This window comes from Zootoca vivipara, chromosome 8 (genome assembly GCF_965207765.1).
Source record: "Zootoca vivipara chromosome 8, rZooViv2.hap1.1, whole genome shotgun sequence".
Classification (NCBI taxonomy): Eukaryota; Metazoa; Chordata; class Lepidosauria; order Squamata; family Lacertidae; genus Zootoca; species Zootoca vivipara.
In genome coordinates, this window is record NC_142591.1 from 84,146,984 (window position 1) to 84,164,346 (window position 17,363).

Below are 17,363 nucleotides of genomic sequence, written 5' to 3' on the forward strand. Positions count from 1 at the left end.
CCCACTCAATATCAGCTGCTAGGGGCCCAGGCCCCCTCAGTGTTGAGGGGGTGAGGGATGCCAAGCACAGAGCTGACCAGGGTGAGAGAGGAAGCCACACCACACTGGGATCCATTCTCTGTCAATTTCATTTCATCTCCCCTCCCCCCCCAAAAAAAGCATACCCGTACACTCTTATCAGCCACAACCAGCATGACCAATAGTTGGTTTTGATGAGCTGGAGGGTCACAGGTTAGTTAACCCAGATTGTTCCAGCCCCCCTCTGATATGGTTGGAACGTTTCCCCCTTTCCAATTCCATATCAGAGTGGCAGTGCACATTACTGGAATATGGAGAAATGGCACAATTGACTCACAGACTAAGAGGTAGTACAAGACAATCCTTTATTCAAAAATGGGATGTGTACAAAAATGGGATGTGTACAAGAGATATCTACAGTGGTGTACAATATCTATGGCAGCGTTTGAATGACCCTTGTCTAAATGAACTGTTAAGAAACAAGTAAAAAGGTACCTGTTAGAAAGTATTAGAAAACACAAAATAAAAAAATATCCTTCCAGCAGCACCTTAGAAACAATCTAAGTTTGTTATTGGTATGAGCTTTCGTGTGCATGCACACTTCTTCAGATACCAATTACCTACGTGTAATTGGAAAATACAGAAAGAGTAAGGTATTAATGAGAAGTACATTCATCACCAAAAATGTTATATGCATCAGGAAAATATAGGAAGTGTATTCTATGTTAGCAAAAAGATAGGGGAAAAGAGATTGTATAAATTTAATTTAAATCTAATTTTTGTAAACATATAAGATTATCAGTACATGATTGTTTTCATCTTGGTATATTGTGTATGTTATCTATGTATTTCAATAAAGCATTTAAATTGGGGGGAGGAGGACAAAAAAAACAACAACCCACAGATTGTTCCAGCCCCCTTTGAGTTTCGTGAAGGCCAGAGCATTCCCTCCGTCTCACAGCTTTTCCACATGCCATGAATCTGTGCACCACAATCACGTCACCCCTCAGCCTCCTAAGCTTAAGTCTTAAGAGTTTAGCTCCTTAAGTCTCATATCATAAGCCTTGTTTAAGCTGGTTGTTTAAGCTGGTCAGGGAGGCGCAGCTGTGAGCGAGTTTGCTTTGTTATACCCACGGAATGAATTTTTCTCCTCTCCTCTTTTCTTTTTTTCTGGCCGTGAGAAGAGCGAAAGGTTGCACTGCTCAGTTTTCACATTGCCGGGTTGGAAATCTTCCGGGAAACCCCGTACACGGTTTTTTTTGAAGTGCATCTTCAATTTGAGGTTCTGATAAAAAGTTTGAAAAAGACTTGGAAATGCCAGTCGCTTCCCTTCTTCCTCTGGGCCCAATCCAACCTCTGATGGAGAGCTTGAGGCAGATGCTGCTGCCTTTCCTCACTCTAGCCATGGCTTGGGTCAGGCACCCCCAAACTTCAGCCCTCCAGATGTTTTGGACTACAATTCCCATCTTCCCTGACCACTGGTCCTGTTAGCTAGGGATCATGGGAGTTGTAGGCCAAAACATCTGGAGGGCCGCTGTTTGGGGAGGCCTGGCTTGGGTGCTTGGAGGCAGCAGGCAGATGCAGCCAAGAGGACGAGAAGCGCCGCCCCTGCAGGGAAGCCAGAGTGTGGTCTACTGGTTAATGTTGGACTAGGACCTGAGAGACCAGGGTTCAAACCCCCATGTGGCCATGAAGCTCACTGGGTGACCATGGCCGAGTCCCTGCCTTTCTGCCTAACCTCTCTCACAGGGTTATTGTTGTGGGGATTAAATGAGGAGGACCTCACCTTGAGCTCCTTGTAGAAGAAGGTGGGGTCTAAATGCAACAGAATAAATAAATGGGCCTTGGCAGGTGCTCAGTAATGCCTAGCTTTGCTTCAGCTCCCTGTTTGATGTTTTTATGCAAGGCTGGTTGTCCAACTTTCAGTTGACTTCCTGCATTGGCAGGTGAATTTGACTCATAGACTTTTGAGGTCCTTCCACCTCTATGATTCCATGATTTCCACACGCATCGTTTACGCAGTTATTGCTTGGTGACTTGCAGCTGAATAGGTGAACAAACTCCACCAACGGAGTCACATCGAATGTTAAAGCTCTGTCACATCCATGATGGCTATTGCATGCATAGAAATCATCCTGACATTGTGTAGCCCATTACAAACGTGTTGATTTTTCCCCTTGGTTGAGTTGGAGTTCTTCTGTGAACTAGAATGATGCAGTTATCTAAAGGTCTCTCTCTGGCCACTTCAACTCCTCTCAAATGAATGATCAGTGAATTTCTGAATAAAGAATTTTATGCCTACGGGATTTCCAGCTTTTCTATTCACCCATATGTTTGTAGAATCTCCATGGAGTATCTAGAATATCCTTTCTTCCAGAAACCCTCGGTAGGCAATGAACTCCCCAAAGCAGACCTACCGTTGATTTCATTTGGATGTGTGATTGTTTTTCAACCTGCTCACAACTAGGTTTGCCTGTGAGTTTCTGCATCCAGCTACTACCCCTTCTGACCAACTTTGTGCATGTTGACCACAAAATAGCTTCTCCCCTCCCCCACACCCCGGATAAAAGGTAAATCAGACAGAATCAAACAGAAGGAGAGTTTGGGATTAATGTCTGCAGAATCAGAATTACAATATCCAGGTCAGAAATCACGCGTGTTGAATTATTATTACCACATCATCACCAGGAAATATCTTGCAGAATGTAGGTCACCTGCTCTTTCAAGTATACTCATGTTTTTTATTTCCTCTCTTTCAGAACACAGAAAAAGTGCTCGTCCCTTCGGTCACGTTAATCGTAGGCTGTGGAGTGTCTTCCTTGACTCTCTTGCTTTTGATAATCATATACATCTCAGTCTGGAGGTAAAGGTTCTACTCTCCTCCATTCATAAATACATATTCTCATTTGCATATTTGTATCTCTGTCTGAAACCATGAATCTATAGTTACTTTTCATCATTCCTAGTGATGTCTACAGCACACTCTAATGCTCTGTGGTAATTCATTTATGCATTCTCTTAAATACTGGGAGAGATAAGTTATGAGGTCTACTGTGCATCATGAGAAAATTGTAGGTGTGTTTGTAACCTCCCTGAGAAATTCCCCTAGCCTTAACTAGAGTGCCAGTTTATACTTCACCAAAAAGTGGGGTAAACACACACACACACACACACACACACACACACACACACATGCATATTCTTTTTTATTTTATTTATTTATTCAGCTCTAATGATCAGCTAATTGTCCGGGTTTGAATGACTGGATTGTCCGAGATTGCAAAACCAGTTGTGCAGTGTGTTGCCTAGGGCTCTGCCTCAGTTGTAGTGCAGGTGTGTGTAGCTTAGGATACCCCATGAACTCCCAGCGCTGAATGGATCTGACCCATGGTTGGCAATGAAGCTTTAATAGTGATCGTGTTCTGAATAAAGCTAAAGTAGGAGTGAGGGAATCTGTGGCCCTCCAAATGTTGCTGAACTCCAACTCTCATCACTTCTGATGACAACTTTCCTAAGAGTTCCCAAACCCCACCCCCATCTGTTTACCAAGAAGCAGCACTGGATGGAGGAAGATCAGAAAGAGTTGCTTAATTATTTTTTCTCTTGCCCACTAGCCCATGACTCTATTTTTATCCATTTAGTGGGCGCCGCCAACTTGGGATGGCTTTAAAAGAGGATTGGACAAATTCACGGAGGACAAGACAAGACCCATCCACTGATGGAGGCCGTAGGGTTGGAACTGCAGATAGGAAGAGTGCTGTTGCACTCAGATTCTGTGTGTGGTCTTCCATTGGTTGACCACCATGAGAATGGGTTGCTGGGCTAGATGGCCATTGTCCTGATTTAGCAGTGCTCTTAAATTCAGTTAGAAAGCTAAGCCTATCAATGGGGAAGGACATTGTGGATCTGGGACCATCCATCTGGTGGAGAATAGAGCTATCAGTGGCTCCTAGGCATGGTGACTGTATTCTACCTCCTCCGCCAATCACCGCATTCCTCTTCTTGGAATCACAGCTAGGAGAGAGCTGTTGCGATCTAGTCCTGCTTGCGGACTTCCCAGTCTGGTTGGCCACTGTGAGAACAGAATGTCGGACTAGATGGGCCTTTGGTCTGACCCATCAGGGCCCTTCTGATACTCCATTGCTCATTTTACACAGAGTCAAACCTGGGTTTGCCACCACACATACACACAAAAAGACAAGACAATATAGTTGGGGAGCTAGAATGGGGAATAGAAAAGGTTTCTATGGGTGAGAGTTGGAGTGGTCTCCCGCGTCTGCTTCCGCCCTTCCAAAATTGTGAGGGCATTTCGTTAAACCTGGGAGACAAATATGCAGGTGCAATCCTGGGTAAAGCACCATTGCCATTGGGAAGAGGCATAGCTCAGTGGTAGAGCATTTGCTTTGCACATCAAGGGTCCAAGGTTCTGCCAGGCAGTGTAGACATTACTGAGCCACGTGGACCAAGGACAGCTTCTTATTCCGTGAAGCAAGCAGAAGAACAACACTGAGTAGGGCTTGGGGGGGGGGGGCTTCTTCAGTTCCGCAGCCAATATGTCCGAGGGCTTCCAGCTCAGAGCAGCACGCATCTGTCACTGCCCTGGATCCTAGTTGCAACTGGCCGCTAGCTGTCTGAGCTACAATCTCACATATTAATAATCCGAGGTTTTGTAGCCTTTGCCACTTTGCAGCCTCCTCTAGGCTTATAGCCAGCGGGAAGCTTAACCCGCTGACACTGTTTCTTTGGATTGATCTATGTCCGGACTCAGGGGACCACAGACATGCTTCCAGCAGTGGCAAATAGCAGAGAGGCAGCAGAGAGGCAAAGATCTTTGGGGTGGGGGTGGGGAGTGTGTGTGTGTGTGTGTGTGTGTGCACGCACGCACGCACGCACGCATGCACGCACACCCCCATATTCATGTGTGTCTAGATCCCTTGTACATCTAGGTAGGATAATGGTTTCATTTGGCCGTGAATCACATGTGACCCAGCAAGCCAAGCAGAAACCCAGTAATATAAAAAGACCCTGCTGGATCAGGCCAATGGCCCGTCTAGTCCAGCATCCTATTCTCACAGTGGCCAACCAGCAAGCAGGATTCTGCCACAAGAGCTATCTCCCCTCACGTGGTTTCCAGCAACTGGGATTCAGAAGCGTTACTTTCTCCAGCTGTGGAGGCAGGGCAGAGCCATTGGTAGCCCTCTCCATGAATTTGTCTAATCTTTTTAAAAAGGTTGGTGGTCATCACTGCCTCCTGTGGGAATGAGTTCCACACTATGCACTGAAGGGGAAGGGGGAGGAGGAGGAGGAGGAGGAGGAGGAGGAAGAGGAGGAGGAGGAGGAGGAGGAGACCTCACCCATTCATCTGGCTGGGTTTTCCCAGCCACTCTGGCTAGCTTACTATGGTCCATGGGGTCACGAAGAATCAGACATGACTAAACAACTAAACAACAACAATTATAACATACAAAAGTCCTTTTTCCCCCAGTATAGCAAAATATAGATAATTTGCTTGCAATTATGGGCCCCTCCAGACTGTTAGTTAGTTAGTTAGTTTGCTGTTGTTGTTGTTTTGCAAGCAACATGTCATTGATGCACATAATAATAAGGTCGGGCTCTATCCAGTGCTGCAGCTCTGCTGGTGCAATGGTTTCATGTGTAAATGGAGCTTCCTCTTCCTGTTATCTGGCCCCCTCCAGCCTCCTGCACGCCCACAGAATCAGTTCTGGAGGGTTAAGGAAGAGTAGGGAGAGGAGAGGAAACAGAAGTCCCATTGCACCTGCAGAACTGTGCCCACAGATCACTGCACCCCACAACCATAAAAGTCATTCACATGCACATTCACACTGCAGAAAGCTAATCTAAACACAAGATTTTGCATATAATGCCATTTTAGCTGGTTTGACACTGTATATTCCATGGAACATTATGAGGTTACATCAGGGGAAGGAGCCAGTTTTCCCCAGCCTTCCTGTGCTGTGGCAGCTTCCTCTGTCCATTTGCCCCCCAAAGCACGACATGGCACAGAGGGAGCTGCCTAGCAACTATGCAGTTTCCATTTCCCTCTCCTCCTTGAAGTCCTGCTGACATTACACTGGCTGTAATTTTGTGGTGGTGGTGGTGGCAGCGGCAGCAGCAGCTGTCAACTCAAGACAGAATCAGAAACAACTTCCTTGAGTTGGTAGACCAGCTGGCGGTTTTCCTGCAGTCGGATTTGGCCCGAGGTCCACCAGCTGCCAACCCTTAGTAGGACAGAACAAACAGAAATGTGGGGCTTGAAAGGAACTGAAAATCACCCAGTATTGTGCCTTGAAACCAAGATGAGGTCCTCTATATCCAGGGGTGGCACCTCCCACTTCGCTGCTTGAGGCAAAACGGGAACGTGCCACCTTGCCTCCTCGCTGCCACCCTGGCACTGGCAGTACCAGCACCCACTAAGCACTGGTAGCTGTGCTGATCTCTGGGGAGATTTTGCAAGATCTCACCAAAGTCTCATGAGAGCTCATGCACTCTGTGAGATTTCAACAAGATCTTGTAAGATCATGCTGGAAACCGGTGCCTCTTCTCTGCTGGCAGTGGGGGTGGCAAGAAGGGTGTCGGAGGGTCAGTGGGTTCTGCTTCTAGGGCTTCCACTGCTCAAGGTGGGCACCTCACCCCGCCTCATCATTTGGCCATAGCTAAGCACATCACCCAGGGAATGAGGTGTTTGTGGAGAGGTGTGCCTTGCTTTAAGCTGAAGTGACCGTGAGTTTGCAGGCCAAGGGGTAAATTTGAAGAAACTCGTTTTCCATGACAGTGTAATTGTTGCTGTCATTTCATGGTAGAGATCATGGATTTCAGATTGGGAAAGGACCACAGCTCAGTGGTAGAACATCTGCTTTCCCCGCAGAACGTCTCAGGGGGAATCCCTGGCATCTCCTATCTGAAATCCTGAAGGCGAACTGCCAGTTATTGTTGAAAATATTGAGCTAGATGGACCAATGGGCTACAGTGGTACCTCGGGTTATGAACTTAATTTGTTCCAGAGGTCTGTTCTTAACCCAAAACCGTTCTTAAACTGAGGCACACTTTTGCTAATGGGGGCTCCAGTTGCTGCTGTGCCACCGGCGTGCGATTTCCGTTCTCATCCTCGGGCAAAGTTTGCAACCTGGAGCAACTACTTCTGGGTTAGCAGAGTTTGTAACCCAAAGTGTTTGTAACCCGAAGCATTTGTAGCCCGAGGTACCACTGTATTGGTCTGACTTGGTATATGACAGCTTCTCCTGCCCCATGGGCTCTTGGAAATGGATCATGCGTTGCAGGTTGGGGATTATTTAAGAACGTTCTTGCTTAGCCTTTACCACTGGGTCCCAGGGTGGGTGACAACCATATAAACACATGGCATTAAAATCCAGTAGTGCAACTTAAAATCAATTAAAAGAACATTCATGGACCACACAAAAATCACAAAAAATGAACTGTTGAAGGTCAAGGTAAATAGACCATCTTCAGAAAACAATGGAAACTATGCAATGAAGATGGTGGGTGCACCTTTGTAGGTGCAATCCATATTTTGGGAGCTGTCTCCGAGAAAACTCTCCCCTGAGCTGCCAGCCACAATGCTATGGAAGGCAGCAAAGCTACCAAGCAGGCCCCCTCTTCCCATCTTAATCTCTGGGTGTCTCTGTAGGGAAGGAGATGGTCCTTGCTTAAGCTACAGATGCTTTAAACCTGAATGGGATCACCTTGAATTGGGTCTTTAAGCTAACAGGTCCCATGAGGGTCACAGCCAGAGATGGTGCAGGGAAATTCAATTCAGTTCATCGTTTAAAGGTATAACAACCTCATTTGCACTTTCCAATATGATATGCAGGCTGAAACACAGGCTTCTTTCAAAATTCGTATTTCTCCAAATTTTGTAGCGCAGTGTTCCAGCCTAGTAATGTGTGCAGAAATGCATGTACTAGGGCACAGTGTGCATTAAACTGCATTGTATTAGGGGAAAGTGCTTTGCAAGAAAGTGTATACCGTGTAAAGGTGCACAAGGAGAAGTTCTCACTAGAAGGATTTTCATGAGGTCCTTTTTCAAAAAAAAAAATGTGGAGAATTTAAGATCAGAAAAATGGGGCATTGAGCGAAATTGAATTTGGCAGATTTCCCCATTCCCATGACCAGCCTTTTGACAAGTTGCAGATCATGGATCTAAGGCTCTCTCCTTCCGTCTGCCTTTTTCTTTGTCTTCTATAGGTACATCCGTTCCGAACGTTCCGTCATTCTTATCAACTTCTGCCTCTCCATCATATCTTCCAACGCTCTCATCCTGATTGGGCAAACCCAGACCCGGAATAAGGTAGGAATTTGCCCAGGTTTTTTAAAAACAAAATAAACAAAATTCCTTCCAGTAGCACCTTAGTTTGTCATTGGTATGAGCTTTCGTGTGCGTGCACACTTCTTTCGTGTGCATGCACACTTCATACCAATGACAAACTTAGTTGGTCTCTAAGGTGCTACTGGAAGGGATTTTTGTTGTTGTTGTTGTTTCGACTACGGCAGACCAACATGGCTACCTACTAGTCCCAGGGTTTTTTGTTGTTGTTGTTGCTGCTGCTGTTAGATACGATAGCTGAACTCCCAGGGAGAGACATTCATTTGCTTTCCTTCTGCTCATTATTTCATTCTCTGAACGTACCACTGAATGGCAAATTACACATGTATCGCTCTTTGCCTTTGAGAATCTGGGGAGCATCCTTACTGTTTCTAAGAAGAATAAGAAAGAAGACTTCAGCTGTGATGCATTTTGAGTCTCTGCCTAGAGTTAGCTCTCTCTGACTCCCCCACCCCAGCCCCCTTGGCACTTTCCTGCAAGAACAGGACCAGTTTGTGAGGTTCAGTGGTTTTTATCTCTCAAATTCAAAAAGACAGATTGACCAAAGGGAGGCAGAGGAGAATGTTCCACTTAATAAATGCTCTGCTCTTCCATAGCACCCCTTTTATACAGCAGGCCTGGAGCCAGTTGCTGACCTTAATTAAGAAACCCCAACCCACACTCATTGCCTAGGTAGGTAAATATGTGGGAACGTATTCCAACTGCTGTGCCGATGGATGGGCCCCAGCTTTTGAATGGCTTTTAAACACATTTTGGAGAAATTTGGAGAAGGTCTATGAGCCATTAGAGCTCAATCGAACCTCCATGTACTTCAACAGCATACCTTTGAACAATAGCTATTGTGGGCACACAAAAGAAGAAGAAGAAGAAGAGAAAAATGATCTTGCAAAGCAGTCCTTAAGTTGATGCAGATTCTGGGTTTGGGTAGTGTCTGCAAGAATGGGGATGGTGGTGAATATCAGGGCTGTGCTCTGCCTGGAATTCAAACTGAACCGAGCCCATTTGGGGGCCCATGCAGGATTTGGCTGAAATGTGTTGAGGTAGCCCCGGATCGCCCCAAGTTGGATCGGGCCCAACCCAAATATTCTAAGGCTGTCAAAAAGCAGGGCAGTTAGGCAACTGAGGAGGAGGGGAAGGAGATGTCTGCTGGATCTGGCAGCACCAACCTGGACTGGACTACCAAATTTGGACCACCACTAGCCTTGACAGGACTATCAGACTTGTCTAGTCCATGCCCTGCTCTATAGGACACAACATCCCCATCCTAACTGTGCATGGCCAGACTGCAACTTGGGATCCTAGAAAGGACACTGTGTTAAAAACAATATAGCAGTCAGTTACTGCACATGGCGGTTGCTGTTTTTGGCTACTGTGGTTAGTAGCCATCTGCCTCCACAAAATATTTTACTCTCATTTACGAGACATTGGGCGTAAATTCAACATCACACTAAGTGGATAGCACCATTCATTCATTCATTCATTCATTCATTCAATCTCTATACCACCCTTCATCCAATGATCACAGGAAAGTTTACAGTATAAAAAACACAAAAAATACACACCATTGTGACAAACAAAAACAATACCCCCCCCAAATTTTTTTGTTTAATTAGTCAAAGGCAGTTTCAGCTTGCCAGATGGAATAATCCCCTTTATCCTCCCCCTGAATGCTGTTATGGGAGTTCTCCTGATCCCTGCAAAACTACTTTTTTTGGATAGAGTGAGAGACATGTGGTGGGAGGAGAAGGGGTTAGATCCCATTGTGTGACGCGAATTCCGTGTTTAGAGCTTCTGCTTCTAGCACTCATTAAGTGAACCCTGCCCATCAATGCTCACTGCTTCAGCATTTTTGTGGCTGTACATTCCAGATGTCAGTTACGGACAGAAAGGCTAACCCTTTGACTTTTCTTAAGCTTGCTGCATTTCCAATGTCATCAACAACCATTAGGAGCAAGTTGACCAACAAAACAACAGCAGCAGTAACAATGATCAGGTTTGCAGGTCATATCAAAGTAGAGTTTAATGTATCAGCATTAAACCATGGTTTGTTTTAAACAACGGTTTAATGTGATATGCAAATTGGGTCAATTTAAATTCTCAGCTGCAAAGGAATAAAGGCAGGGACAAGCTGAGCAAAGAGCCAGTGTTGGGTAGTGGTTAGAGTGTTGGACTAGGAACTGAGATACTAGGGTTCAAATCCCTGCTTGACCATGAAGCTCATGGAGTGATCTTGAGCCTGTCACTCCCTCTCTTTGCCTAACCTACCTCACAGGGTTGTTGCAGGGATTAAATAAGGAGAGAGAGAACCATGTGTACCACCTCAAGCTCCTTGGAGGAAAAGGTGGGATATGAATGGAATAAATAAATAAAACATTCTGAACTCCGTATCAGACATTTATGCCAACTTCTTTTAAATGCATTCAAATTATGGGCAGCTCTTGATGAAATCTGTAGATCATCATCAATCTAAAGTGAGAAATAGCTGGTAGGGCAGATCTGGCACCAGCTTCTCCCAAGCTAACAGATCTTCATCAAAGCCATCAGATTAATGACTCATCTTGATTTGGGGAAAGTGGCAGAAAAGTAGAGACAGCAGGATAGAAGGATAAAGACGTAATTGAAGGTGGTCAAGCAAAAGGGTTGCTTCATTTCCATTTCCGTAAATGGATTTTTGTAGGGAAATGTTTCCGTAAGACGAAGATACCTGGAGAGGAGAGGAATGAAAGAGTCCTGCCCACTTCCTTCAATGCAGTTCACATTGCTCTTGCACCGCTATGGTTGTGTGTGTGTGTGTGTGTGTGTGTGTGTGTGTGTGTGAGAGAGAGAGAGAGAGAGAGAGAGAGAGAGAGAGAGAGAGAGAGAGAGAGAGATTAAAACTTCCAACTGGTGCAGAGTCGTCTTAAGCAGCTAGCAATGCTTTTGTTGTTGTTCCAACTTCCATTTTTCTGTGTCTTTATGGCGTCCCTGCTCCCCTGACAAACACACACACTCACACACATTTTCCACCTGTATGCACCCCTAGTGAATAGTGCCCCTCTCTGCATTTATGAGCGCCTTTGAAGATGAAAGCAGTACATTTAAAAGATGCCTATTTTTGCTCCTGGTCACATTAGACAAAAGGGATGATAAAGAAGAAAGGCGCCCGCCTCGCCAATCTTTCTCCCTCTCTCTATCCGCTGCAGCCTTTTTGATTATTAAATCATGCTTGGCCAAGCATTGCCGCCTGCTTCAAAGGACAAGGAAAGGTTTTACTACTGAAGGCAGAAGGGAAAGGGTTAGAATCCCGGGGAAGGAGTCACGGCTGCAGCCGGTTTGGTATTGAGACCCATAGGATAGCTCAGTTGGTTACAGTGTGGTGCTGATAATGCCAAGGTTGCAGGTTCGATCCCCGTATGGGAGAGCTGCTTATTCCTGCATTGGAGGGGGTTGGACTACATCAGTGTTTCTCAATCAGTGTGCCTCCAGATGTTTTGGGACTACAACTCCCATCATCCCTAGCTAGCAAGACCAGTGGTCAGGAATGATGGGAGTTGTAGTCCCAAAACATCTGGAGGCACACTGGTTGAGAAACACTGGACTACATGATCGTCAGGGTCCCTCCCAGAATCTACGATTCTATGATTCTGTTCTATGAATCTGTTTCAAACCGAATACTCACATACTAGATGTTTTGTAGGCAGGGATCCCAGCAGCTCATGCATAGACTGGGCTGCCTTTGACTTGACCAAAAGTGAGTCTGCATCTCTAACAAGTTTCCTTCTCAAAGCCAGAGCCTTGTATACCATTTTAGCTAATGGAACAGGGAGTGGACGGCAATTACCTGCCCTTCTTTTTCTCCTATATCTGTAAGAAAGTGTATATCCGCATCTTCTCCTTCGCCATCACTCGTCTGGGAAGTCTGAAGTAAGAGTTCCTTCTGATAGGCCTCATCATTCTGTATTCTAATGCAGGCAAAGCCAGCTGGCAGCCCTCAGGGAAACCTAGATAGTGAGAGCAGCAAAGTTCAGAACGGGAGCATTCATAATTCAGACTCCTCGCTTCAGAAATCCCTCAGCCATTTTGAGCTGAGCCAAGCCTCCTCTGAGATTTGGCTCCGCTCATAATGGCTTGGCACCAGCCCTCCGCCGACACTTGCCATTCCTGCTGCCAGTTTGTATTATTTTTAGAACTTCTACCCCACATTTCCATTCCAGGAAGGAGTTGCTCAAAACAGCTTACAAATCTAGAAGCAAGCATAAAAGCAACCCAATAAAACACTGGGAGAGGGCCAAAAAGTGGTTATCTGGTTTGTTTTGTTATATAAAAATGGCTTGTTTGGTTTGTGTGTTTTTTTAAAAAATAAACAAGCGACTCAGCCTAATAAGTTATTATGGCATACTGTCCCTTTACCTCTTATGGTCCAGCTGTCTGTTGCCCTTGACTTTCTCCTCCTTCTTCTTACACATGTCATTTCCCTCTCACACTTTTCCAGGTGATATGCACTTTGGTGGCAGCCTTCCTTCACTTTTTCTTCCTCTCCTCCTTCTGCTGGGTGCTGACCGAAGCCTGGCAATCTTACATGGCTGTGACGGGCAGGCTGCGAAACCGCATCATCCGTAAACGCTTCCTGTGTCTTGGATGGGGTGAGGATGCCTTGCTCAAACCTGGAGCTGGGAAGGGGGGGGAGCAATCACACCCTTCAGCAATGCACACAGCTGAAGCTCCAAGGGGTGGATTTGAATCATACTGAAAAGGGGTTCCTCTGCTCAGAATCCCAAAGTCTATAATCAGTGCGGTGGAACCCAGAAGACGACTCTGGTTTTGATGCATGAAACTGAAATAACACCACACACACCTGCATTCATTTGATCTGTGTTTGAATTCATTTTGAGGGGGGGGGGAATCATGAGAAGGGTTGCAACTCAGTGATAGATGTTGGGGGCAGGGCCGGTGCGTCCATTTAGGCTAACTAGGCAGCTGTCTAGGGCGCCAAAATGGAGGGGGCGCAGGCCAGCCTGCCCGCCGCCCGCCACCCCCACTGTGCCTGTCAGCTATTTTTTAATTTCATTTTCATTTTTCATTTTCATTTTTTCTACTTTTTACTTTTTTCTATTTCTATTTTTATTTTTTCTATTTTTTATTTTTTTATTTTTTCTATTTCCTATTTTTATTTATTCATTTATTATTTTATTAATGGGGTGGGGGCGCGAGAAGGTGATCTTGCCTAGGGCGCAAAAAACCCTAGCACCGGCCCTGGTTGGGGGATTGAACCTGGGGCATTCTACATGCAAAGCAGCTGCTCTGCCACTGAGCTGTGACACTTCCCCTTGATGGTGTGTCTCAGCATCAGGCATCTTCCCATGTGCCAGTGAAGGGGAGCATGGCTTGTTATGGTGCTGGGATGCTCACTTGGTTGTGGTTGATCTTTTCAAACGTCGTTTGAGCATGGGATTTAGAATTCAGTACCATTAGTTTTCCTTAAGGAAATGATTGGGAATGCCGTTGGCTTCACATCTCGGTGCAGCTGCAGAAAGTTCCATTCTCCTGGAAATTTTAAATTCAAATCCCCCCCCCCAGTGCAAAACTGGTGCAATACATATGGATATTATTGCAGCATGCGTTGACTGTGCAATTGCTCCAGTGGGATGAATTGCTCGGATGCGGAGTCCGAACAGCTGACTTGAGAAATCTATCCTCATCTACATGGGTGGGATTATTCTGCCACAGCGCACATTGTATCCAGATTGGTGCTGGTTAATGGGTCTCTCTTAAAAACAAAGTAGGCATCTCAAGATGCTCCTCCCACTTCTTCCATAGGAAATAACACTTCCTATGTTTAGCCTGGAGAAGAGAAGGTTAAGGGGTGATATGATAGCCATGTTCAAATATATGAAAGGATGTCATATGGAGGAGGGAGAAAGGTTGTTTTCTGCTGCTCCAGAGAAGCGGACACGGAGCAATGGATTCAAACTTCAAGAAAGAAGATTCCACCTAAACATTAGGAAGAACTTCCTGACAGTAAGAGCTGTTCGGCAGTGGAATTTGGAGTGTGGTGGAGTCTCCTTCTCTGGAGGTCTTTAAGCAGAGGCTTGACAGGCATATGTCAAGAATGCTTTGATGGTGTTTCCTGCTTGGCAGGGTGTTGGACTGGATGGCCCTTGTGGTCTCTTCCAACTCTATGATTCTATGGATAGCTAGATCAGTGGTGTAATGGTTAGGGTGTTGACTAGGCCCTCACAGACTGAGCTTCGAATCCCCACTTACCCATCCCGGTGATCCTGGGCCAGTCTAACCTGCCTTACAAGGGTTGTTGTATGGATAAAATGAGGGGGCCGAGAGAACCATGTACACCTCTTTGAGCTGTGGAATAAAAACGTAAGCGAAGGGGGGGGGAGATTAGAGGGCAGATGACGTTTAAGAGTGTGACTCATTACTTTGTGGCTCATACCACAATCTGCGCAACCTGACAAAATGCCTCTGAATGGTCACCTCACTGCAAATTCAGCAGCATAACTACTTTATAAAAGGATTTGAGGGCTGGGTGGGTGAGTGGAGAACTGGAGATTATTCCCTGGTTCAGATTTCAATTCAAAGCAGAGAAGAATTGGGGCATCTGTTGCACACTTCTTCCTTGAGGGGAAAATTAGGCTTGTTCATATATTCCATTGAACACAGGTTCAATGCATATCCTGTTCTGGTCAAGCAAATGTAGAAGACAAAAAGATCTAGAAGGTAACTCATTAAACCTCTGAGCAGCTGCATTTCAAGATTCCTCCTGATATTCTCAGTTGCTGAGAATCACAAGTGGGAAAAGTGTTGTTGCACTCAGGTCCGACTTATGGACTTTCCATAGGAATCTGGCAATTTTTCACAATGTAGTGTGCTTTGTAGATTTTCAACAATGTAATGATTATTTTAATGCACACTTCCCCAATATGCACAGTTCTGCACACTTTTCTTGGTTGGGAAACCAATCAACTCAATTTGCTAAACTTCAAAGGATAGCTGCAGTTCAGCTTGCATATTATTTTCCGAAGTGTAGCTTTGCATTAAAATGAAAACTGGACTAAATTGCCCCTGACCCCTCAATCCCTAAGAGAAATTCTTTCTTTCTGCACCTCTGGCTGTGACCAAAGTTACAAAGTCAGCCTCACTGCGGCCGCCTGCTGCTTGCTTGGCCCTGAGCTAGGTAATCCTTTAACCTCTTGGATTTCCCCGGGGTGGTGTTGATTTGAGTGGAACTCCTCTGTGAATTTAAAAGGATCTGTTTCACCCTTCACACGGAAAGGTATTAGAGGATTGAATGGAGGACATTTGGGGCCGTGTCCTGCTCTGCGACGCATCCTAGCCAAGTAGGAAAATGGAAAGTTCCCATGGGTGTCAAGTAGAATATCCCCCCCACACACACACACAAGAGACATGTGTTGTGGGAGGAATTTCCCTTGGGGATTCATATACGGAGGCTCACAGCCAATTCCTAGTTAGCAAGACCTTGTTCAATAATATGTTACTGGACAGAGAGCTTTTCATAAGGATACGCTCTCCATAGGCAAAATCTCAGCTGTTCCATCCTCTTCCCCAACCACCTTCTGCCATGTCATTGCTCTACCATCTTTCCATCCAACCACCAGAGGTGGTTTTAGGATAGAACGACTTGGCACCACATGGCAGAGCACCACAGCAATGCTGCAGAATGGATTGTGAGAGGCGGGGAGTGCCACACAGGGCACTGCTGAAATTTGAGAGCCCCAAGTCCCCCACTGCAACCACAGTTCTTGGAAACACTTACTCAGCTGCCCCCCCTCTTTTAAGTGTTTATGCATAGCTGCCAAGTACCCCGTTTTCTCCGGGAAAACCCTGATTTTACTTACCTTTTCCCAGTGGTCCCCCGTATCACTTCGTCTCCCGTTTTTCTCCGTTATTTTCTCCTGCCGGCGGCCATTTTTTTTCTTTCCGATTTGCCCTTCTATGGGCACCAAAAATGGCTGCCGCCGGCTTCAAAAGTCACATCTACGCATGTCCGGAAGTGCATAGACGCGACTTTCGGTGTTGACGGCGGCCATTTTTTGTGCCCATAGATGGGTGGAGCGACACCGGAAGTTGCATCGACACACTTCCTGACATGCGTACAAGTGACTTTCGAAGCCGGCGGCGGCCATTTTTGGTGCCCATAGAAGGGCAAAGCGACACCGGAAGTTACGTCGACGCAACTTCCGGTGTCACATGGCTGCCGGTCCCGGATTCTGCAGTCCGGGACTTGGAAGGTAAGGTTTATGTAGCCCCCTCCTTGTACCCTTTTCATGTTATCATTCAGTTATTAGAGAGGATGCGGGTAGCGCTGTGGTCTAAACCACTGAGCCTCCTGGGCTTGCCAATCAGAAGGTCAGTGGTTCGAATCCCCACAACAGGGTGAGCTCCCATTGCTCTGTCCCAGCTCCTGCCAACCTAGCAGTTTGAAAGCTTGCCAGTGCAAGTAGATAAATAGGTACCGCTGCTGTGGCGGGAAGGTGTGCTCTGGTTTCATCACAGTGCTCCGTTGCATCAGAAGTGTTTTAGTCCTGCTGGCCACATGACCCGGAAAGCTGTCTGTGGACAAACGCCAGCTCCCTCAGCCTGAAAGCAAGATGAGCGCCGCAACCCCATAGTCGCCTTTGACTGGACTTAACCATCCAGAGGTCCTTTACCTTTACTTTCTTTCTTTTTTTCCTTTAGTCATAGTTTCCCCATTAACTGCTCCTTACCATTTCTGTGATTGAGTTGCGTTCTTGTGTACATTAACACTGGCCTAACAGAAATTCCGCATCAGTGTAAATGGCGCAGTTGACCATTTCCACCCTACTTGTAGGCAGCGAAATCAGGGTGGGAGGGATTTCTCCAGGTAAAGGAGAAACTCTTGCAGCAGTTTCTCCTGGGTGTGGGACTCCATTAGCAATAGCAAATACTCTGGAAGGTGCCCCCCCTTTGTTTTGCTGCCTCCAGAACTGGCAACAGCTTCTGTGTCATG

At 46.0% G+C, this 17,363-nt stretch overlaps 1 protein-coding gene across 3 annotated transcripts in view; it reads left to right on the top strand.

Moving 5' to 3' along the window:
- Window positions 1-8,281: 8,281 nt before the first annotated feature.
- The window catches only part of LOC118090001 (adhesion G protein-coupled receptor B1), a 63,733-nt gene continuing 54,651 nt past the window's right edge, over window positions 8,282-17,363 (top strand). For 2 of the 3 annotated variants that reach the window (XM_088676052.1, XM_088676053.1), the window contains exon 1: window positions 12,858-13,002. In XM_088676052.1, coding sequence (XP_088532178.1) covers window positions 12,939-13,002 — 64 coding nt within the window. In that variant the 5' untranslated portion in view covers window positions 12,858-12,938. Of the gene's footprint in view, window positions 8,345-12,857; window positions 13,003-17,363 lie in introns of those variants that run through there. The other variant, XM_088676054.1, reaches the window with a different exon arrangement.